The 25,159-nt window shown below is 32.4% G+C and overlaps 3 protein-coding genes across 4 annotated transcripts; 1 reads left to right on the top strand and 2 right to left on the bottom strand.

Moving 5' to 3' along the window:
• Nucleotides 1-280: 280 nt before the first annotated feature.
• On the bottom strand, nt 281-2,140 carry LOC148619184 (uncharacterized). 2 transcript variants are annotated; one of them, XM_088578816.1, is made up of 4 exons: nt 1,998-2,140; nt 1,542-1,589; nt 1,175-1,276; nt 281-545 (listed from the first exon to the last, which is right to left on the bottom strand). In XM_088578816.1, exons 1-4 carry the CDS (start codon nt 2,091-2,093, stop codon nt 432-434), a joined length of 360 nt encoding a protein of 119 aa, XP_088434942.1. In that variant the 5' UTR covers nt 2,094-2,140; the 3' UTR covers nt 281-431. The 2 variants fall into 2 exon arrangements, with proteins under 2 accessions (XP_088434942.1, XP_088434943.1); XM_088578817.1 differs by lacking the exon at nt 1,542-1,589 and having other exon boundaries at nt 1,998-2,125.
• On the top strand, nt 2,093-6,390 carry LOC148619185 (uncharacterized). Its single transcript, XM_088578812.1, has 6 exons — nt 2,093-2,231; nt 2,640-2,687; nt 3,115-3,187; nt 4,158-4,183; nt 4,784-4,810; nt 5,028-6,390. Exons 1-6 carry the CDS (start codon nt 2,163-2,165, stop codon nt 5,244-5,246), a joined length of 462 nt encoding a protein of 153 aa, XP_088434938.1. The 5' UTR covers nt 2,093-2,162; the 3' UTR covers nt 5,247-6,390.
• Nucleotides 6,386-24,623, bottom strand: LOC148619186 (COP9 signalosome complex subunit 4-like). The gene is made up of 11 exons (XM_088578808.1): nt 24,521-24,623; nt 16,742-16,821; nt 15,570-15,721; nt 15,108-15,211; nt 14,509-14,662; nt 12,988-13,138; nt 11,400-11,484; nt 8,813-8,898; nt 7,899-8,014; nt 7,360-7,444; nt 6,386-6,692 (listed from the first exon to the last, which is right to left on the bottom strand). The coding sequence occupies exons 1-11, from the start codon at nt 24,601-24,603 to the stop codon at nt 6,556-6,558; spliced, it is 1,233 nt and encodes a 410-aa protein (XP_088434934.1). The 5' UTR covers nt 24,604-24,623; the 3' UTR covers nt 6,386-6,555.
• Between the last annotated feature and the right edge of the window lie 536 nt (nt 24,624-25,159).

A 25,159-nucleotide genomic window follows, 5' to 3' on the forward strand; every position in this document is an offset into this window, starting at 1 on the left:
TTCATATTTGTATATACATGTACATGTCTTCGCAGACTAATCCAACCATTTCCACATATCTTGATATCTTAACTTCGTACTTACAACTGCAGTTGTCTAAATGTTGTATGAAGTTAGATGCTTGTGTAGATTTGTTTGCAATAAATAACTGCAATGTATTCTAAGTTTTTGTTTGTTTGTTATTGAAAAATGTAATGTTAGACTTAAGTTTTTCACTGACAGATATGGAACGGGCATGTTAAGTTCCTTATGGCTAGAGATAAAACTGAACACAACAACATAGTTATCTTAAGTTAAATATTAACAAAAATCTAAATTAAGTTAAATATCAACATAAAACAGATATTTACAACGTTCGGATATTTCAGTATTTATCAGTTCAAAGAGGCTCTGAGTTAAAGTCACATGTATCGAGGAAACAGTTTCATTATTCATTGTGAAAGTAAAATGTCAGTAAATATAGATTCAAGTATAACACAGCCTCCAACACAGTACAAAAACCATGCCTTTTCCGATGGTAACTCTCCCTTTCTTATAAACAAAATCTGCAAAAGATAAATGGTTGAAAACCGCAAATTACACTAATAAAGCTATTGATATAGTCACTGCTTATGTACAGTTCTCAAATAAATGGTTACGTAATCATTTTCCGAAACTTGTAAACGGAAAGTCCCGTTCAGCTCGTGTTTTCATACTAGTAGTTGCGAGGCCTTCCCCCCACTATGTAACTAAAATTTTTCAAATTTCCAACATATTATGAAAATTATAACATTTCGTAATTAAACAATGTATTATTTTGTGATATTGCACGATTGACGTTTTGATCCCAAGTGATATTGCACAGCTGACGTCATGGCCTCGCTCCATATTTCTTGTAAGTGGTCCATAAAACATGATATCGCATGCACTAAGCTGTCATAATTGTATAAAACGGAAATTCTCACACAGGGGTACAGTAAAGCTTTGAGATGAGAGTAATGGGAGACTTCCAAAAAATGTAGTATTCAAAACACACTAAAATATTGTTTTTTTTCTTCAAAAACTATATAAACCTGATAGTTTTTAAGAGTTTTATTTTAAACATCTTTTTTTTCTTGCTGTTTGAGATGGCTTAATTTGTATTGCATCACCACATTTATAAATGAAAAAAAAACACGAACTATGTGGTACTTACCAAGATAACTTCTATAGCTACAAAGCCAACTAGGCTTATCCCAAGCATGAAATAGTTAGCTCCATACTCTATGCCTCTGGCAATACTTAGACCAATTGTTACCTACATGAGAATGTTGTTTCATTTTATTACATGTAGCAAACCAAAATAATTTCTTATCAAATAAAGCCGTATTATTAACCATTTACATGAACAGAATTTTATCAATGCAGGCTATGTGGCAAACATACCTGCATTAGGTATCCGTTTACGGAGAAAATATACCGGTTATACCAAAAAGAACACAAAATATATATTGTTATGCATGATATTTTATTTTGTTGAATCAAGAAACCGAAGACTATTGTTCATACAACTGACAACTTACACAAACCATAATAACTACTAATGCACCAAACAGTAACTGGAACCGTCGCTGAAAAAAAAACCACACACACAATACTTAGGAAAGAGGCATATTTATGATTTACAATTTCTTTTCAGTAGCTGTCTTAAAGCTTGTTTTTGTGTGGATTTTTTTTTCTTTTATATGTAATGAAGTAAATTGTGTTTGAACTTTCCTATTGATTGTGATCTGTCATGAATTTCTGAAATGTCACACTGAAAAAAGCTGTCACAGCACAAATAAAAACATAAAAGCACCAGGGTTGTAAACCTATCTATACATGACAGAAGTTTTACTCCGACTATTGACAAGGTTTTGTTTACATATTATAACGAGAAACTGATAAATTAATATTCAACTGGTATACGTTTAAACTTCAAGGTAAACAGAGTGATAATAAAGTTATTTTTCTGTAAAGTATCTGTCTATTTCACTTACCGACGTAGGAGACTGGTTATTTCCATAATAGAGAGCATTTTCTTGTGGATTTGAAGTTAAGTCCGTAGACTTTGAGAGCGGAGCCTTCTCGGACATACCTTTTCATACCTTTTATTTCCGGATCTGATATCAGATAACTGGTCACATGAAACAACATAATTAACAATGTCGGATAAGTCAGGTGTTGCTACGTTAGATGCAAGTGCAATCTATCATGAAGTATCACCGAATATAGTAAGTTAAAATAGCTAAAATAAGTGTTGTCATCAAAATTTGATTTAGAAAGTTACCAAAAAGAGGAAGTTAAAAAATTGTAAATAAATTTAGATAAAAATGACTTGTAGGTAGTAATATAAGTTCGAGGTTTATAATTATATCGATACAAATCAAGTGTAGCACCGTATATAAAAATCATACAACACCATTATTACATCTTGTCAACCAAAAATTAACCTTTTACAGATGAGGATTGGTTACAGATAATGTTTTTTTAGCAAACCCGTCCATCGCGCCTAAGATGTAGGTCTGAATATACAACAAAACATGACCGATGCACGAAATGGTGTCATGTTTCAACTATACAAAATTGATGGTTTATTGTTGCCTGTTGATGCCTACTTTAATTATAACATCGTCTTTCAGATTTTGCTGTTGCGGTTCTTTAACTGTTTGGCATTAGTCATGGTCATTGTAAGTATTTAGAGAAAAGTGCATACCCAAGAAACGAATCAAAATGGAATGCTTTACTGAAAAAAAAAATAACCCCAGTCATGATTACGTCCAGTGATTGATAGGTTTATCTTCTCTTCAACACCATGTAGGGGAAAACCTTAATTGTCTAACGCGAAGAAAAACAGTTGTATTCTCGGTTCTTAATATTAAACAAATAAGTCAAGAGTAATGTAATTGACTTAAAATACTTTTATAGTTTACATGGTGTATCAGATTTCAACTAAAAAATAAACTGCGCAATATTTGGCAATGGATATCTATCCAACATTTCAGACGTCTTACCCAACTACCCTAACTCAATTTTAATCGAAAAAAGATTTATAAACAAGAGGAATGCAAAGTTCGGATAACTTCGATTATGATTATGATATAATTTGACTTTCAGATTTCTATAGTGCTATGTCTGGTCCAAGGGCAAGGTAATGAAACTTACTACCTGATGGTGGCCAACACAGTTAGTAAGTTTTCAAATTTCCGCATAGTTTTAGTAAACCAATTTGATTAATAAGTTCAGACTTCTATAAATTATTGTTTTACGGAGTTTTTCCTAACGCTGGATTCGAATATTTTTACTGACTATATGCGCTTGTTAAATAATACACATCGCAAAAAGAGGATACAAGATCGAGAAAGTAACAGCTTGATATGGTTTGTAACCGCATGTTTACATTTCCTGCTTAAAAACGAGCAGTGGCGCGGATTGGGTTTTCATTTTGATAAATAAAAATACTGACCACGTTCCATGTTACCATATCACGCGCACGGGTACGTGAGGACAGGTCCCTATATGAGCCTATGGGTGCAACTCCTCCTTTTTTTCTATCTGACAAAATTTTTCATGTATTATTTGTTTTTCCCCCTTACTATACAACATGGGTCACTACAAATGCAAAAGATGCCATCAAACTGCAGTAACTATCCACGTCCAGTTTCCGATATCTGTATAGGCTCTCTCCACGTTCAGTTTCCGATATGTGAATAGGCTCTCAGTCTATACACATTTCGGAAACTGGACGTGGATAGTAACTGAAGTTTGATGGTGACTTTTGCATTTGTAGTGACGAGAAAATGATGAATATGAAATTATGAAAAGTTTAAAAAGCTTAAATAAGCCCACCTAAGGCATATGGCACACTGAAATTATGCATGAGGAGTGTATTTGTTTTCCTTCTTTTCGGATTTATATTTCTTCAAAGACTAAAAACGTTGACGAAACAAATGGAATTAAAAGCCGAAATTGATCGTTTCAGGTTATACAACATGCAGTTGGTACACGCGCGGATCCAAAGATGAGCGTGCCCTTTTGGAATTAAAAAAAATAATGCATTAAAACTCGTTTTTTTTTACAGTCTACCACAAAACTTCTTCGATCCGCCCCTACCACCATTAATGAAACTTCAAATTTTATTCATCTGTTTTATATTGTAGTAAGTTTTTTCGTGGGCAGTGTGGTTGTAAGTATTCATTAATGTAGCATATTTTAAAAAAGAAATTTTCAATTGACAGTGAACAATTAAAGTGTTTTTTTTTTACCTTAAAAATATGTTTCCCCATTCCACGAAATGTACACACCGTAATGAAAAATTTTTTGGGGTAATATTAAAAATGAGCTTCAGTAACAAAGCAACACTTGTCAATCAATGAAACTGTGCAACCTACAAAGTTACATTAGATTGGGTAAAGCAGTTTTAGAGAGAGTTGTGATGACAGACTGCCGATATCACTATTATATAAAATGGGGCAGACCGGAAGATAAACAACCAGACAGGAAAAAAAGCAATATATATCCCCACGGAAGTGGAAGGACACAATCGATAGCCATAATGTTGCATATATTTATCAACTAAACTGCATGAAAGAATATATAAGGAGTATGCTCAAATGCACCGCAAGAAACTACATATATTAAAAGGTGGTAAATTCAGGACAAATATCAACATAACTGTGCACTTGCAAGATTTTATTTGAGCACCTAGTTATATACGAGGTAGGTATTGAAATATCTGTACAAGATTATCCTGAGAAAACAGCACAAATATTCTTTTTTTTTACAGAACTGGTGGTACAGAACTGGAGATCTGGTATGTCATGTTTAAATCCTTTTTCTACCAACATTAAAAATATTTAAAAAAAAATGTAACAATTTTTTCAATATTTCATACACAAAATCATTAAAATCATATAAGTTTACTTTAATTTTAACACTAACAAATACTTTATCAAGGCTCCAATAAACAGACTTAATTCACCAAAATTTTACTGCATCTATAAGAACTGTGTTATCTTATATCTTTCCAGGGACCTGAGAAGTTTTGGTACATATTTTTGGTTGGGGCAGTTATAATTTTCCAGTGTATTACAACAGATGCCTTTGTATTCCATGTTCTACCAGAGGACAATCCAACTATTACAACACACAGACCTAACTTCACCTTCCCAACCAGACCAACAGGACCTACTACTATATTCCCTGCCATGTCAGTAAAACCTGCATCAACTGTACCAACTGTTAGTTGACACATTCAACAATTGATTTTTATTTTGAGTAGATATATGTCAGTGACTACCTTATCATCTGCATTTTACATCAGTTTGAATGACTATAGACATATGTGAGACTGAATGTCACTCCTAAGTTTGAAATAATATCATACAACATTGTATTCACATGTGATGTTTGCTTGATGTCATACAATGACCAGTGTGAATATAAAGACTTCATTTATTTTAACACATTGTACCAATCATGTAGATGTATCACAAATTATTAATTTATGAGTCCTATAAAAGGAACCAACTTTTGGAGGCTTCATTAGATTTTTATCAGTTCAACTATCAAATAGAATGAAAGAAATAATGAAATATATTTAAATGGAGTTCTTCAGTAATATATTTACAATGTTTCCTTCTTGACAAATTTCTGCAAAGATAAATCCCATCCAAGCTTTTACTGCTACTAAGTAGATGTCTTTTTAAAAATCTGACAGGACGTGATTCATGCATGTCAAAACATCCATCCACTACTTTCTCATCAGTTACAGACCACATCATCAGTTAAGTTTTTCATTTGGGTGTTGTGCTTTTGAAATAATATTTATATAGATTGTATATGAAATTAGGTCTCACTAACCACTTCCGGGTCAAATGGCCACCCCCCTATGTAGTACCAAAAACACACTGAACCTAAACATATGCATTGTAAGTGCATTATTTGTGTGTATTATGATTAAAAGTAGTCAAAATAAAGCTGAGAATGTGTACTTTAAAATCATATATGTAATTAACTACAGAAGTGTATGAATATTGTTTACATGTGTGAATAATTTGTCTTCATGCTGTCAGTTAGCAGAACAGGTAAAAATGTGGATTTTCAGTTTTATTCAAGTAAATTTTGTGAAGAATTTCTACAATCATCGTACCATTAGCATAATGATTTTGGAAGTCTTATTTTCCAAGCTTCGCAACAGTATGCAACTTTAAGATGTCATTTGTCCTTGGAATTCACAGTGAGACTTTGAAAATTACTTTTTTAACATGTAAAGTAATGGAAACATTAGAAGTGGTTAGTGAGACCTTAGATATTACTACATTTCTTGTAATCATAAAAATATCTGACAATACTTATTCCCTAGCAATAATTCCATAAAGTACTGAACTACAAGTATTTACTTCTTTATTTTCATGATTCAATAGCACTTACTAGTGACTTTTCATTTGTAAAGTACTGCAAGTCAAAATCTATAACTTGGGCCTATAATGTCCTTACAATATCCTCTTTCCACTTGTTCAAATTATAAATCTGTCCTCATTTCCTCATCACAGAATATTAACCTTGTACCATTTCACTATCCATCATTTTAACCATCCATTCAGGGTTAGATTGGTCTATTTTTTCTATGATTTGATTGACTTGAAAGCACAAACTTTGTATCTGTTTATCCCAGGCAGGTAGTGGTTCACGAGCTAAAGTAATAATATAAATTACATTATAGAGGGCAATAGTATCTACACTTTAAAGTAAGGGAACTAATTGGGATTAGGTGACAACTGACAAAGGGTGCATTATTGCAGAGATTAGGAAAGAATTTTCCAAACCGGCTGATTAAAAACTTTCAAAAAATCAAATTATATGGGACAGTATTTAGTCTGCAGGTGCAATATTTAGTACTAACCCATACTCGTGGCCTCTCATACATTGAAAATTGCTAATATTTTCTCAGCAATCATTTTTATCATGATTAAGTAAAAAATAAAAGACCGAGAATATCTGAGCATCAGTTTTTTCACCTACAATCCTGAATAAGAAATATTATCCAACCTCTTAATTAAATTGCATAAAACTAAGGTTTCTTAAAAAAAATCATCACCAACAAGGTAATTAGAGCTCAAATAAGCCAACAGTACACAGGATACCTGATACTACGACATAAAATTTTTAAAACATTTGTGATCATTAAGTACCTGTACTTGATTGGCTCTGGCATTCATGATGTGGCATATTGTAGACCGTTATTAATCAATGAACATTAATACTATTCAAGAAAAGCAAAGGGATTATTAAATTGTATACTATTAATTCCCGAAACATGAATTAATTATCAATTAGAATTAAATAACAAAAGATTATCACCTTCAAAATGTACAATAGAGTCAATCTGGTCTATGCAACCATTCATTCTGTTTTCTGTTATCATTTGGGATGCTATCTTCTCTGCCTGAAATTTAAAATGAAGAGCTAACAAATCATATAAAAACAACCAGCCTGGTGTAAATAATCTCAACCAATAACCTTTGTCATGTCTGCCAAGTACTACTTTGGTGTAGTGGTGTAATTCTAGAAGTGGAGGGTGTGCATACATATACTACTAAAATGTTCATATTTTATTTTATTCTTTCCAATAACTGTATTTTCATTTATCTTTAATGGACCAATTCAGAAACTGTATGAAATTCTGGGACTGCTATTATTCATGACATTCCAGATTGGTCGAGACATATTTTTCGAGTACGCAGTGACAAGGTAACATTGTTTACGAGAACAGAACTTGAATTTCTGAATTGGTCCATTCGGAAAGTGTGAAATTATAGATTTAATTTACTGTAGGGAGTTCATTTGTATTTAAACTTTTTTTATTTATGTGATCTTTCAAGACTCTTTATAATATTTACCTTTGCAGGTGGAATTTCTAGTAATGAGCCTAGTTCCTCAAAAGAGATATTATTGTAGAGTTTGCTTGCAGACAAGAGGTTATGTTCAGTTACTGCTCTGTTTAATATTGTTGACCCTGTAAATTCAAAAAGATGTAAAATGCAAAATGACAACAAGAAACACTGTGAGCATGCTGCCTTTATATTCAACTCTCAGGAGATTAATCTCTCCTTGCACTCACCTGAGGTTAATTATCTTCATTCATACATTCATTCATTCATTCAATCATGCATATCCACAAATGATGCCAAACCTTCATACAATTAAAATTCATAAACCAGTTAAAGAGTTTACAGATTTTAACATGTAAAACTCTCAAAAGGAATTATCTCCCTTAACAGACATCAGGCATTAATTTTCATTCATACAAATCTACATACATCCTTCCTAAAATTAATTCAAAGGTTTAAAAGGAATGTGTTTATACAATGTTGACAAGTAATACACTTAATTTTCAATCAAAATCCATTACAGGGTTTAGAAGGAGTTGTCCTTAAAAAATGTGAAATTGTAAATTTTCTCTCTTTGCAAGGACTGAACAAAAATTATTTTGCCTCATTTTCTGTTTGGTTAAAAAGTTTCATAGAGAGTCGCACTTACAAGATGTGTTGACAGGCAGACAGATAAGTAGACTCCTATATACTACTAAAGCTATGTTTGTAGGAACATAATAAAATTATTAATGCAGTAACAGCAGATCAATTGTTTATGCTACAATTTTTTTGTCTTCTCAGTCTTGAAGGGTCAATAAAAAACCAAGCTCTTTTGTTCAAGACAAGGCTGTAAATATTAACTATGATGAATCAAATTCTTTAGTTTAACTGTCCTATGATGGTAAAGTTTTGAAAAATGTCACATGAGAAAAATAACCTACCATCAGCAGTAACTGCTTTTTGATGCGGCTCTAGTAATGCGGAAAATTCTTGTAGATCTGTTTGTCGTATAATTCTGTCTAAATACCTGTAATCAAAGTAGAAAGAACAAATTTAAAAGATAAGAACAAATGAACAACAAAACAGTATGACAAAAGAAAGGATCACTAAGACTTCAATATGGCCATCAGCGATAAGTAGTTATACTCTGTGTAACTCAATATACAAAAAAAATACTTTTTAAAATACGAGTATAACTTTAACATTAAACTGCTTTCTGACTTTTTAGGCATAACTGAAACTTAATTTCTGTTTTTGTAGTGTCAATGGAAGAAGACCACAACAAAAAAAAATAAAATAGAGGCTCTAAGGAGCCTTAATCACTCACCACCAAAAAAGAGAAATTTGCATGCCATATCATTGATCAAGCAGAAGAAAATTCATTACATCATTTTTCATTTACAGAGTCCCACCTTAATAACATTAGAGATTTTGACATTTTTGTAGGCTTTATAATACAGATCACTTCATCAATTGAAAGATTATTTTTATGATAGTCTAAAAAGGAATCCTCCTACAACTTGGTCCCATAGTGTATTTGTAGGATTTATAATAAGGATCAAGTTTCTTTCTGCCTATTACTATTATCAGTTTTCAAAGACCCTGATGTAGCAAAAACATTGTCTACTATACATGACAAATATGTTGTCGTACCAGCAGACAAAGCCAAAACAACATTGTTTTTGTCTGCAAAATGTTTTACATCCAATGTTTATTATCAGAGGTAGACGTAAAAAATAATAGCAGTGATAAGACCTATACTGCTACCACTCTCTCCAAAGAAGAGATTGTGGAAAACCATAAATCTGTGCTATCCTCTTTTGGTCTCCCTACCAAGGACGATGATTGTGATTTACTGTCTATGTACTGGATTTCTAAACTCCACAAGAATCTATACAAACAACGTTTCATAGCTGGATCTGCAAAATGTACCACCAAACCTCTTTCAAAACTTTTAACTTCTATACTCACAACTGTCAAAGAGGGCCTGCAGTCCTACCACAACATTTGTAACTCCCGTAGTGGTATAAATTCAATGTGGATCCCGAAAAATTCGAAAGATCTTTTGGAGACATTCAGTTCAAGACTATTATCTGAATATAATAGCATTAAAACCTATGATTTTTCAAAATTGTATACTCCTATTCCCCATACTCAGTTAAAATCCCGACTTAAAAACATTATACATCGTTGTTTTTCCAAAAAAGATGGTACACCTAGATACAAATATATAGTTCTTGGTAAAGATTCCTCAAACTTTGTAAGAAATAATTCCCAATCATCTTCCAAATATACAGAGGAAGATGTTTACAGAATGCTGGAATTTTTAATCAACAACATATTTGTCCAGTGTGGTGGACGTGTTTTTCAACAAAAGGTCTGCATTCCAATGGGAACAAATTGTGCTCCTTTACTTGCTGACCTATTCCTTCACTCTTATGAGGCTGACTTTATAGCTGATCTGATCAGAAAGAAAGAATATTTTTGGCTAGATCTTTCAATCTCAGTTTCTGCTATATAGATGACGTATTATCTTTAAACAATCCTAATTTCAGGGATTTGATACATCGCATCTACCCAAAAGAACTTGAGATAAAGGATACTACAGACACTGTGAAGTCAGCCACATATCTTGACCTACACTTAGAAATTGATGGTAAAGGAAAACTCTTGACCAAATTTTACGACAAACATGATGACTTCTCATTCAGAATTGTCAACTTTCCTTTCCATCTGTGGCAACATCTCTTCGGCACCTGCGTACGGAGTGTTCATATCACAACTCATACGTTATGCCAGAGCTTGCCTAAACTACGCAGACTCTTTGTATCGCACTAGAACTCTAACAAATAGGCTTCTGGAACAGGGTTATGTTGCTACAAGATTGAAGTCATCACTACAGAAGTTTTATGGTCGTCATCATGAACTCGTGGATCATTATGGTGTATCCATCTGCACCATGAAAACTGACTTATTCAACTAGTCATAGTTTTCCTTTCCTTGTTTGTCTACCCCGGACTTGACTTTTTATGAGCAACTCGGTGGGTGTTTCTAGAAAAGCAGAGGACGCTTACCCTACCGGTGCACCTGGCCCATGCTCCCAGTTTTTAGTGGAGTCTGAGTTGCTCATTTGCTTTTGTTACTTTGTATGTATGATTTTAGTTACTTTATGTTCTTTGTTATGTATGTCTATTTTCCATGTCTGGTCTTTGTCCCTGGATTACATTCTTTTGATTACCGCTATAACCTTGGTTCTCTTGATTACTCCTTCAAGATATATGCTATCAACTGAAAAAAATTCACATTTCAAAGACAATAACTCTAATAAGGATTCCTCTAACAAGTTCAATGCAATTTCTTATTCTTTTTGATAATAGCTTGGAGTAAGTGGATACAATCTAATAAATGGTTTAAGGGGAGAAGAATATTTAAGAAATAAATTTCGACAGACAATGACAAAATAAGATGGATGCAAAGTGATGACATAATCTCACTGGGCCCCATGAATAGATTAACTTAAAATTTTACATTTTTTCAAGTATGTTGTAAGCTGGAAGTTGTTGGCATCTTTCATCTTTGAATAATGTTGCTAACATTCTTGACCTTTGTTGACCTAAAATGTATAAATGAAATGTTCAAATACTATCACACAAATATTGTTTCTAGTTGAAATAAAGTGTTATTATCATCATCAATTGTGAAAGCAGATATTAGAATTAAAAGATTTAATTAAGTAGACAGTTGAAAATACTACGTCTCTAAAGAAGGCATCAATTTGGCAAATTTATGGAACCATCTTACTGCTATGTTTACCGAACCAATTTAATGAAATAATGTGCATCTTCAGTGAGAAAACAATATTTTTTGTGATACTTGTCAGGTTTTCACTCATTTTTTTTTTCACATTTTTTTGCTTTTGAATTATTTTAAGAATAAGCAATAATGTTGCATGTCCCGCACTTGACCATGTCCAGAAACCTTCGGTATAATTTTATCTTAATTTTGACAGGAAACAATTGGAAATTTTTTTGAAGAAATTTTAAATTCCCAAGAAAAGTAACTCATCATCATAGCAGTGACTTTTTATCCAAATCTACTGGGAAATAAAGGTGTGAGTGTTAACATAGCACATTTAGGAGAATTTCAATTTCCAAAAGAGATAACTACCACAATATCAGTCAGTCATTATTTATTTCCAAACTTGATGAGAGATTCATGGCAGTAAACTTTGAATAAAATTTGATCAAAATCAGTTATGAAATGTGGCATAAGAAGGGTTAAAAGGTTTGACAACAGAAACTAATGCATGGTTTAAAATAAAGTACTATTAAAAACAATAACTTTAAATAAAATGACAAATAAAAAAATAACTAAATATGTATATATTTAAAATTTTAAAAGTAAATGCAATACATTATAATTGAACTTTTTCATGATCAAGAACACTGTGTATAAGAGTTGAATGAGCAGTTCTTTAGTTATAATGTAGAGATCTTGAGTGTGATGAATAACATGGAATCCATTATATACTGACAACTTGAACAGCAGGGGTATAAAAAAATATGCTCAAGTGAAATATTACTGAGCCTTCATTTTAGATCATAAACCCAAATATAACCACTTTTAATGTTTCCATTAATCCAAATGTTAAAACCATATTTCAAAGTTTCATTGTGAATTCCCAGGACAAATGAGGTCTTAAAAAGTGGTAGGTTCTTCCAAATACAGGTAAGGGTAGAATGTGAAACCTCCTGGAAGCTGGCAGAAGTAAGGTTCATATTTTGTTTACAGTTTAGTTGAAGATCTGATTAATTTCATCCACCTTAAGATCCATCCAGGGATTTTTAACTCACCCTTAAAACTCATAATATAATAAATGAAAGTATAGCAGTTATTCCTACAAGAGAAATTGATCATAAAATGCACTTCATGGTAAATAGGACTTCTACCTTTATGACAATTAAAAAATTTGTTGTTGAAGATCAGATTAATTTTATCTGACTTAACATCCATCATGGGATTTTTAATTTACCCCTAAAAATAAATGAAAGTATAGCAATTATTCCAACCAGAGAAATTAATCATTACAAGCACTTCACAGTGAATGAGAGTATACCTGCTGAAGCCAGTACTGTACATATCAAAGCATTTTTCAGTGCTGTCATTCTCTCTGCCTCTGCTATCACAGTTTTATATGACAGTTCATTGTATCTCTGTGCAGCTTCTATAAACTTTCTTCTGTAATCCAGCACTCTAGCATAACATGCCTAAAATTTAATTTTAATGTTGATATTTTCAAATATTGATTTATATAATGTACTGGTTCTAGGGAAAATAAAAAAAAAAGCTATGACTTCAAATTATACTTGATGTGTTAAAAATAAATATATTATATTTATTTTTTATTGTTTTGTTTTAGTTTGTGTATTATTGTTACACTTACATTTTTTTATAAACATCTGAAACTCCATCTGACAATGAATTGAGAAAAGCTGTTTGTAATGCACCTTTTAAAAAGGAAAATGGGACATTTTAGTATTTTTCTATTTAAGAGCGTATTTTGACAACTGTAAACATCTTGTTGACAAATTATTGTCAAAAAAAGGTCAAATCTTGTTGTAACAGCACTGAAATATTAAATAAAATATGATTACAATTCATACTTCAATCAAAGTGCTGATAGCACAGGCAGTTTTTGATTTGTGTGAAAACTGTAGAATGAACAAAATTTCAAAGATTATATGATGTTAAATAAAATTGTAACAATTATAGCATTTTAAATACTATTAAGAACTGTCCTTTTTAATATGTATAAACTTAAAGTCAATCTACTACTGATCCAACTTCCGAAACATTAATATATTTTGTTCCATTTCACCTTTTTCCCCAATTTTAAATCTATCAAAAAGTTAATATGCATTTACGTTCAAACACTATATTAACAGAGTATTTATCTTACATAACAATTATACTAAAATAAAACCAATATCAGCTAAGAAAATAATTTCCTTAACACAAGACTTTCAAAAACTTGACATTTTTATCAATTTGAATTTTCCCGCCAATTTGACTACGTTAAAATCAATGCACTTCACTTCCTGTATGTAAATGGTAAAACATTAATGAAGGATGGACAATTTGACTTATAAGAGTGTTAAAATGAAAATACTTAACACATTTTATCCTTTCAGAACATTACTGCAAGAAATAAATTCCATAAATGTAAATTTATTACTAAATATCTTTCAAGGCCAAAAATGAGTCCCTGAGTTGATATGAAGACTAGATCTTAATTTTATCAGAAGGATCAAAAACCAAAAAAACATTAAAATTTCACTATCACTCAAAGTTATAATGCTAATATAAGTTATTTTTACAATTTTTATAATTATAGATAAGCATGATATCATTAGTGTCAGTCAATTCCACTTCATGGTATGACAGCAAATCACATCTTTCAATTATTTGCATAAGATATCTCTGCACTAAATCACTTTCCATTCATTTGAAGTTAAAATGTTTGGTCCAATGACCTCCAATAGACATTTGCATGAAATTTGTAAAACTTGTTCAAAACATGACTTTGAACAAGATTTTATGCATTTCAGTTTCTGTATAACATAGTAGAATTGTATACCTTATAATGGATTTGTAATTCTTCATTTTTTGAATCGGCCTGTAGCAGTGATGCTCTGTTGATATAAGCCTCTGCCTGTATGGGATCCTCATCCTCTAAATATAACCTGGCAATCTTCAAATATGTCTGAAGTTTGTAATCTGCTGGATACTGTCTAAAAAAAATAAATAAGGGATTAATGGTAAGAACTTGCAATCACCTATCCAGAATTAAGATTATCTGTAGATTCAACTTCTAAGAAATCTTCCATGAGCCCTTCATTTGGAAATTAAGACATTCATTCTGTTAGCACAACTTTACATAAGAACATTTGACTATCTGTTCTATTTCTACACACTTTTTTTTCTATTTGCTAAGTAAACCACTGAAAAGGTTGGATATCCTTGACTCAAAAGTTAAACATTATCATGGATTTTCATTATTTTGCTCAGCTGGTCACGAAATGAAGTATACACAAATCTACAGATCTGAATGTTATATCCATCACATTTCATCCATAAATTCATCTTGATCATCAGAAGATTTGAGACAATCAGGATTTTGGGATTTCAGAATGATTTAATACCCCTATCATTGAAATAATTTTCAGATTTACTGACCTTTGACCTGTTTCTAAGGGTATCCCTACTAATACATTTGCAGCTTCTCGCCATTTTTGTTCTCTTTCATAAATATTTGCTAAATGCTGTCGTATTGCACCAACCTACAAGTAAATTTTTATCTATAATTTATGCCAGTCACCAAGTTTATTTTGCAATAAAATACATATTTTCTTTACTTATTTATTTTTTTGAACTATTTTTAATCATGAAGAAAGTTTAGGACTCTTGGTGAAACTGGATTTTTTCATGAAGTAGGCAAAACAATTTCCTTAAATTTTCATATATATATGTGAGAGTGAATAAACTGTATTGTAAGATCTTAAGTATCGCTCTACAAGTATGGCAATGTGTAAAGTTTGAGAGACAGAATTCATAAGTAAGAGGTTGTAGTGTGACAGGGCAGAACCAAATACATTGCAAGAGTAAACCTATTATCGTAGAACAATACATTATACTTACTTGTTCCTCAAATGATATAACACGGGTATGAACTTTATCCAAGGTAAAATGTGCCACATCTTTTGCTAAAGCATCTGGAAGTTTTGTCAAATGTGAACAAAAATCTGAGAGTAACTGTCTGGATATGACTAGACTAACATTTTCATTGACCACTGAAAAAAATAACACAAAATAAATACCTGCATTACATGTACATACCAGTACAGTTATTTAGCAACACAAAATAAATGATTAAAAATAAAGGGTGTTTGCCCCTAAATTAATAATACAACTTAGAAATTGAAATCACGGGTGATTTTATTTTTTAGATTTGAATCAATAGAAAACATTACATTGCAATACTGTTAAGTTGAATGTGTACTTTTATTAATAACAGAACTTTTTTTGAACAATTCATGTAAGAGTCAAACCAAAAGTAACGATTTATTTGAAGATAAAGTGTAAAATTCATTTTACAAAACACAGATTTTAAATTATTAAAGTCCTTACATATCAATTTCTTATAGGTGACAGTCAAAATATTAATAACTGATTTTTGTGACTATTTAAATTGTGGAGTACGGACCAATCACCTTAATGCCTTAATGACATCATAGTACCAAACCAGGTTATACAAAACAACCTGGTTTGCTCAAAGAGAACCAACCAATCTGAAAACTTGTTACAATTCTTCAATAATTTATACATGGATATAAGGATACAAATACTTTATTCACAAATCAGTGGCCTACTGTGAGCACTGAACAGAGTGAACATAAAAATACATGGTTACAAGACGAAGACGGAGTTAATAATTGAAAGAATACAGACAAATGTACAAATGTATTTTTATATTCATTTTAAGGAATTGCATAAAAAAATTTGTGTGATTACTTTGACAGTTCTATACAAGAGTAATTAAGGGAACCAAGGTTATAGCGGTAATCAAAAGAATGCAATCCAGGGACAAAGACCAGACATGGAAAAAGACATACACAACAAAGAACATGAAGTAACTAAAATCATACATACAAAGTAACAAAAGCAAATGAGTAACTTGAACTATATAATTTATGCCTGTATTTAACATGTTTAAGAGTAATCATAGGAACCAAGATTCTAGCAGAAATCAAGTGAATATACTACTATGCACTTCCTTCCTCTGTATAAATATTTGTACAGATTCTACTTACAAGCTTCGACAAATGCCTGTAAACCTTGCACAAGATTTGCTCCTTGAGATTTAAGTATTTCCTCTAAAATTCCTTTGTATCTGGAATTAGAAACAAATTTTGTTAACAGAAATCACCAACAAAATATTATTGAAAAAAGAACAAAGCATAAGTTTTAATGAACAAAATCAGCATTTGTATTAGTCAGTTCAGTGATATCAAGATAATGACAACAAAACAAAAGATATTACATTAAAGAGAAATTACTTTAATATACGTAATTATCTTTTGTACAAAAATGCTGAACCATATTGCAACAGTTCTGTGAGGTGTTCAGGGACCAACAATTAAGTGACATGTACAGAACGACACGTGTTCCACGTTTATTATTGAAGAAGGGATTTTGGCATCCGCATGGGCAGAAGTACAAGGAAGATAATTGTCACGACAGTATCAAAGTATGAAAGTACTGATTTCAACAATACAAGAAATAATGTTACACATATATAGCTGCTAACCCATCAAAGGGGAAAATAAATGTAATAACACACTTTTCAAAATAATCAAGACCCGTAACTTGTCTGGACCTGCATCACTGTTAAATATTTTGTCAGAACACAATTGTCTTCCATAATAAGATAAAATATGGTTTATGAAAATATAGAAAACACATTTGTCAAGAGTGCTAAGAAACTGACTACTTTATGCATTACTTCCTAAAATACATGACATTGAGAGGAAAATCAATAATGTGATGTAGTACAAATGCCTACATCACTACCAAATAACAATGCTAATGGAATGGAAACACCGCAGAACAGATGTCTATCAGTAGATACAATCCTCAGAAGTGAAATGGGAGAAGGTAAACAGAGACTTGTATAGCATTATGGTCACTGTTGAAGAACAAGCAGAAGAGATATCAAAAACAATAGACGAGTACTTAACCGCTCCAACTTAAGTCATTAAGGAACTTAACAAGATACTGCAGCACAAAACTGTTCCAAGAATAAAGCTAAATATAAATCAAAGCCAAAGCTTAAAGTTTGGAGTATAGACATTAAGAATGCACTCAAAGAATAACGTAAAGTCATGGAGAGATAACGGCAACCAAATGATTCATTGAAGCCACTGCTACTTAGGAAGAAACAAGGAAAGCAAGAATGTATAATGGAGGTAAGATCCAACAAAATGGAAATGTTTCATAAACTTGTGCAGCTCCATTCAATAGATCAATGTAAATGGCAAAATATATATGGGACAAGATGACGTGACATCAGGATTCAAAGAACATTTCACTCATCTATCAACATTTAATGAGGATGCCCAAAAAGAACTACTGTGAAAGTAATATTGATCGTGGGGTACCAGTTTTTGTGGTTTTCATGGTTTGGTAAACCATGAAATTTGGTTCCTAAGGAAAAGGAAATTTCCCAATTATTTGATAAAGTTGTCTGATCCCCAAATTCAAGAATCTGCTAACCAATAACTTTTTTCTAAACCACAAAAAATTGGTCTCCAAAAATAAAAGTACTTTACAGTACATACTACCGGCAAGTTGAATTAGAAAACAACTATTGAGTAAAGAATTAATACGACCTGTAACCAAGATCAACATAACAATTACCACAAAAAAAAACAAAGAAAATCACCATAACAATAACGTCACTATTCAGTACATTATATATGGAGGACAAAAGTTGAACATCACTCTAACCAAAATTATCAATAATATACTAGCAAAGGGAGAAATAAAGGAAAATCTAAAAGAATTATTGTCACCAATATTTAAGAACAAGGGCGATATAAATGATGCCATCAATTACCATGGAATTACTGCAGTACTTCTAGTCATCAGTAATATACTGAAAGCTATCATTACAGACAGGATACAGTCACTGATACATCAAGTACAAAACCCAACACAATGAGGATTCACAAAAGGTGCATCTCCAATGAATGCTCCACTACCAGTCAAAGAAGCCTACAGTACCTTGACCAATAAACAGGAAAAAAATATCTTGTGCTACTGGATGCTAAAGCCGCCTTTGATAAAGTTGTTCACTCCTACCTCTTCAGAAGAGTATACCATCCTGGACAATTATAAAGAACCTGCATCTCAACACAGAAAGCTGTATCAAATGGGATCCATTCAAAATTAACATGGGAGTCCACCAAGGTGGAATACTATGCACCGACTTGTACAAACTTTATATCAACCCATTACTGGATCGCTTTCAAAATACCAATTTTGGAATGAATATTGGCAATATCAACATCAATAACACTGGATGCCCATGTGACATGGCATTGCTAAGTGAAAATCCTATTGCTGCACAAATCTTGGTGAATATTACATTGGACTTTGCAAACCTTGAAGTATACAAATTACAACCGAAGGCAATAATATATATGCAGAGACAACCAAGAAAGATCTGCAATTAGAGAATATAACAATGCCAAATGAAGAAAAAGCTACACATTTGGAGATCATTAAGACCACTTCCCTAAAAACAAATATACAAATTTATGTGGAGGAATACATCACTAAAGCCAGGAGGAGTGCATACAGTCTGTTGGGATGTGGATTCCATAGTTAAAATGGCCATGACCAAGAATAACTCCTACATATATTCAAGAACTACATACTACCAGTCTTACTATATGGTATGGAGCTATTTACCGGTACACACCAGCCTCAAAGAGCAGTTAAAGTTATTCCAAAAGAGGACATTGAAACAAATCATATCATTACCTATAAGATGCCCAGATCCTGTATTCTAGAATTTTCCCAATAGAAGCACAAATCCATACTACAGTGCTAACCTTCTTCAAAAGAAGGCAGCAAACAGTACATAGTAGTGATAGTAACAGTTGGTTCGTCGTGGTAAACAAAATACTCAGACAGTACGACCTCAATGAGGCATATACTTACATGGATTACTCCATTAAAACATCAATATGGATCACAATTATCAAGGCAAAAATAATGACCCACTAGAGAACAAGAATAGTGAGTTTGGCAGAGTTATACAATGGTCTAAAATTCCTTAGCAAAAAAAATCTCAGCAAAGGAAAATTCCATCCAATACTGAAGCACAAAATACAACCAACACAGAACATAAATAGGATCCCTACAAATAGTGACTGGAACATATATACTCCAATTAAAACGTATTTAGCTATATTATCATGAAGCAGATCCTACATGCCTTTTTTTCCAGGAAAGCGGAAGAAAATCTACAACATTTCATGTAACAGTGTGAGAAACTGCAAAACGTGAGAACAGACTGAGTGAGACATGCTTGGTGAAGTGGTTGAGATAAGGCAAAATGAGCTTAACAATCCAACTATCAAAGTATGAAAAACTAGATAATACAGCCAAATTACAAATTCTTCTTAATAATATGTCTATAGTCAGACAAAATAAAAAAAATATAGCCAGAAGTAGATCAAAGACCCTAATATAAGAAATAAGAATAGAAGAAGAAACACAAGGGGTTTTCCAAATTCCAGACTGGAAGGTTTTAGATTTTACATACATTGAAAACCTGATATTTTAAAAATTGTATTTTTTTTTTTTATTTTTCCACTAAAGAGTGTATAACAATACCAAGAGTGACATTGACATTACATTTTTAGATAGAAAAATCTTTTAATATGAACAATAGTTTTCTGATAGGCATTAAATGGAGTTTTAGAAAAGATAGGAAGGCTTATAGGATTGCATTTTATTCTATTCTAAATGATGATGGGATATAAGTGTATGCATGTACACATATATGTACACAGACAAATTCATTTTTGTGGGTATGAAATAGCAATGAGCACCAAAACACACAGTACAGAGAACTGGCACCCTATTGCACCTGTTATGTTATATGCAGTCCAGTAACTGTGGTTCCTTTTTGAAGGAGGCTTTCTGATCCAGTGGTAAGGACTGTGATTAAATGTTTGACACAGGATAAAATCTTGACCAGAATAAAAATGCTTGGATAAGTCAAAATATTTGCAGTAAGAATTATAAAATATTAAATGGAGAGACAGAAAGACAGGCAATGTAATTCCTAATAAGTTTGTAAAGGGTACGATATAGTTCATAAAAATACATCAAAAAAGTTGCTTGAATCTTTGAGAATCAGGCAAATTTGAAAAATAATGAATCATACTAAAAAAAAAAACAACACACAAATTAGACAATTTGGATACATAGTTAATGGTCTTTTGAAGACATATTGACAATTCGTTCATCTTTAAAAAGTGTAAGAGGATACAGAAAAGAGAGATAAAATTTACAAGAAAGTGATTTTCAATGCACAGTGTCCTAGCTAAGGCAAAATGGAGGGGTGCCGTGCCCTGCCCCTATTACATCCCTCTGCTCCTATTGAGTACCCCCTCAGTGCTATTATCAGAATGTCCCTTGAAGATTACACTTTTGTTAATAATTACCCCAAGCCAATTAAGAAGTGTCACCTTCAATAATTATATCCTGTTGTATTTAACCTACAGGTAAACCTCAGGTAATTATTGGTGATCAATCAGTGATTTTGTTCCTTGTTTTAAAAGCAGCTCCAACCCTTTATTTTTGGGTAATTTTTGCCATATTTTCAACACATTCGGAAAATATTTTCAATGAAGACCATCACAGAGAAATACATTGTCAATTATAGAAGGTCACAAGAATGTATTAAAGTCTACAGCTTTAGTTTTTTGTCTTTGTGTCCTTAGAACTGAACAAGATTGTCCAAATCTTGTTCAGACAGGAATTTATTACGATGACAAATCCTTATCACAGACTCCAACTTTCTCTCTGTTAGTCTATTTCTCTTAGCTGTTATAAGGTTTGACATCAGGGAGAAGCTTTTTCCAGCTACTGCTGTGGATGATGGTATAAGCATGGCATAATAGTACACACATTTTTTTTAAACAAGGTTCAATGGCAGATCCTGGGGGTCCTGGGGGCCCACCTTAGAAAATAGCAATTTGTAAAAATTGTTCAAGATACCCTCAGAATGCTGGATTTAAGGTTTAATATTTCAAATTTTCATGCGGGGGCATGTCCCCAAACCCCCCTGCAAATTTGGATCACTCCATGATCCTCATCGGTGATCCTGTTAACAAATTTTTTGGGGTCCCCCTTACCTAAAACTCTGGATCCGTCACTGAGGTTCCAATTTTGAGGAAGCCTTTGGCATCCTGTTTTGTTAGAGTTTCATGTAATACTTCGATTTGTGAGACATATTCACAAGAAGGGGGATATATGGTACAGGGGATAGAAATGTGTTGCATGCTGATACGGAACTGAAAACTGATGCCGATCTAACAAATATGTACTCCCAACATTCTTTAGGTTACGATTTGCTGAGATTAAAACATTCCCCAGAAGTGAACAAGAACCGGGCCGAGAAATCTTGTCTCGAGGAACATTTCACTGGCTTCTTCATCTGGTTTTAAAAAAATTATGCTTTGCAATTGGGAATTTTCCTCCCTTTGGGAAAAATATTTTTCAATATTTTAGGAAAAGTCTCCAGGGGAAACAGCCAATATTGGGCTGCAATAAAGGGGTAACAAAATCACTGTCAATCAGCCGATCAGGGTTATTGGATGATGATTGACAAGCAGATAATGAATCTCTATCACCATTTAATGGACAGCCAATCGTTGGTTAATAATTAATTTCTACTGCAAAATTATTTTCACAAATATTTTCAATTTGATATGTCTAAGTTTTATAGAACCACGGGTGCAAACAATTGCATGTTGCACACGTCTTTTTTCAACCTCTTGTCTTAGTCCGTGGGTTACATTCTTTTGATTTCCGTTAGAGTCTTGGTTCCATTGATTACTCTTTCAAAATGTCAGTTACCTCCCTTAAAATTTCAATATTTTAACAATTTTCTATATCTTTAGCAGTCCAAGACATTTTCCAAAAGTTGTGATTGCAATAGTTACAGGAAATAATATTCCTCTTATTCAAATATGATTATGAAATTTAATTGGAGCAATATTGAATACAATGTATTTGTTACAAGTCATGCAATATTTCACCTCACAGTATATATTAATGCAGTAAAACTTATTCAGTTTACAAAATATGACACAACACTGTCCATTCACACACTGTCTCACCTTCATTTTCAGAAGTTAGCAGGTATGCAATAAGAATACAAACATACAAGAAACCAAAAAATGAAGGAAGATATTTATGACTCTATGCAAACGTAATTCTTAAAAAAACTAAGATCAATGTCCTTTTTTCTGGTTGACAAAAAAACTTGCTATGCATTAAAGTGCCCTCTATTTTCAAATCCTAGCAAAAACACAGATGCATACATGTACATTTATATGTAGTTTAAACATCAAATTATTGACACTTAAAAAAGAAATGAATGCCATTACTGCATTACAGACAAAAATTTGAATAACATTTCATGAAAGGACCTGAATATTCAAATCATTGTCTTGATTTAATTAGAAGTGTTTGATGGTAATACCTGTGTTCATTCATTAGATTCATCATTTGTCAAGTGATACATTTGATTTTATTTGAAAAAAAATTATTGAGTTGAAGTGAGGTAACCCCAAATCTAGGATCACACTTGTAGTTAGCGCCGTGAAGCATTGTGAGCTCTACCGTTATTATGTGTACATTCTAAATTTCCCTTCAAGTTCCCCAATATACTAACGAAAAAAAAGTAATGTCCCAGAAGTAACAAAAAGTGACTGTCCTTATGGAGAAAATTCATCATTTCCTTCAGTCAAACAAATAAAAAAAATATGGTTAACATTACGTTTCAGTAACAATAGATTCATCTTTTCTGATAGTTTTCAAGTCTTTTCTAATTTGTTTTACTCATTTAAAGAAGTGAATGTTATGTTTATAAAAACTTCGGGGAAAAACCATGTGAATGTACGTAGGTGTATCTCCGCTGTTCAACTGTTGCTGTTGTCAAGAACCTAACCCACCTCGGAAAAAAATATAACTCCAATTATTTTATCAAAATCGAAGCATAGCTTTTCTAAGATAGGAAAGGCAATCATTTTCTTGTTTGGAATTTGCAGCTGTCGTCTGAATTTTGTTTACGTCACATGATATGTGTAAAATATTACTACCATCCATGGAGAACTGTAATATTTCTGGTACCTGTACAGATTGATCTGACAGGCCAAAACTAAAATGGATGTTGCTAGAGATAAAAAATGTAAAGCATTGCGAAGTGCTATAAAGTTTTTGACCATTTTAAAAGTGAGGGGAAAGGGGGTATGGGGTTGAATTTTGGGGAAAAAATTGTTCAAGTTATTCATTTATTGAAAAAAAAACCTCCCCTATCAATTAACAAGACATATTTTCAAATAGAAATATTGATTTTGCTTGCTGGTTAAATATAAATAAAAATATTGCACTTGCGAAGCAAAAATTCACTTCTGGGTCACCTCCCCCTCTTTGTAATGTCCATTATTGTTTTTATGAGACTCCCAGACGGTACATATATAGTAAAGCTCACGGTGCTCGATGATTTAGGAAATGCCTACCCCCATATTATAGGTTATATGGTAGTGGAGTGCATATTTGATAGTGGGAGCAAGGTTATATGCTAGTGGGGGTGCATATTTGATAGTGGGAGCAAGCCCCCTGTGAAGACTTGTGTGTTTGTTTGTATGTTTGGCTTTTTTTTGGGGGGGGGGGTTTCAGCCATAGCCCGATTCTTACAGAGAATAACAATCAATAAACTAAAAATAGCACACTAGTATCCTCTTGTTACGTTGTATTTCACTTAAAAACATATAAGATTGTTATACTTTTCAGTGACATCTTTGTGTGAGCCCCCACCATGTGACAGAGAAGCTAGTTGTGACAGTTGTTGTCGTATGTTAGCCGCCATCTTGACGCACTGGGCTGTGCTTGTATACGAAAATAAATGTGGATAAAAGAGGCTACAGTTACTCCAAGTGGGTAAAATAAAATAAGTTGTTCTGCAAAAAAACTAGGGACACATTGTTCAACTTTTAAAGTACAGGTCCGGAGAAAAATCAACCAAATAATTAACTGGAGCCGACGATTCAAGTGTTTAATCCATTGTTCTAAATATAACGTTCATGTTATGGTACCAAGTCGATTCTCCTACATTCCTGTTCGCTTTGGGTCGTTTCTATCTATCTATCTATCATATTTTCGCACTCCATCATTCAACTGACTATTACGTGACGTTTGCATGCGTGACTACTGCATAAATTAAAAAAGAACTTTACTATAAATTATGAAAAATATTATATACAGAAAAAAATTTTTTTTTTTTCAATCAAAAGTGATTTTGATAGTTTTTTTTTTTAACGATGTACATGTCTTGCTGTTTAGAAAATTTGTGAAAGAGCAGATGTGGTGATCTACTCTTTAAAACTGTCTACTGTAGTACAGAGAACTGAAGGTGTTGGTAACAT

The sequence above is a fragment of the Perna viridis genome, chromosome 4 (assembly GCF_037379345.1).
Source record: "Perna viridis isolate PV_CMFRI_1.1 ecotype Kerala chromosome 4, ASM3737934v1, whole genome shotgun sequence".
Taxonomy (NCBI): domain Eukaryota; kingdom Metazoa; phylum Mollusca; class Bivalvia; order Mytilida; family Mytilidae; genus Perna; species Perna viridis.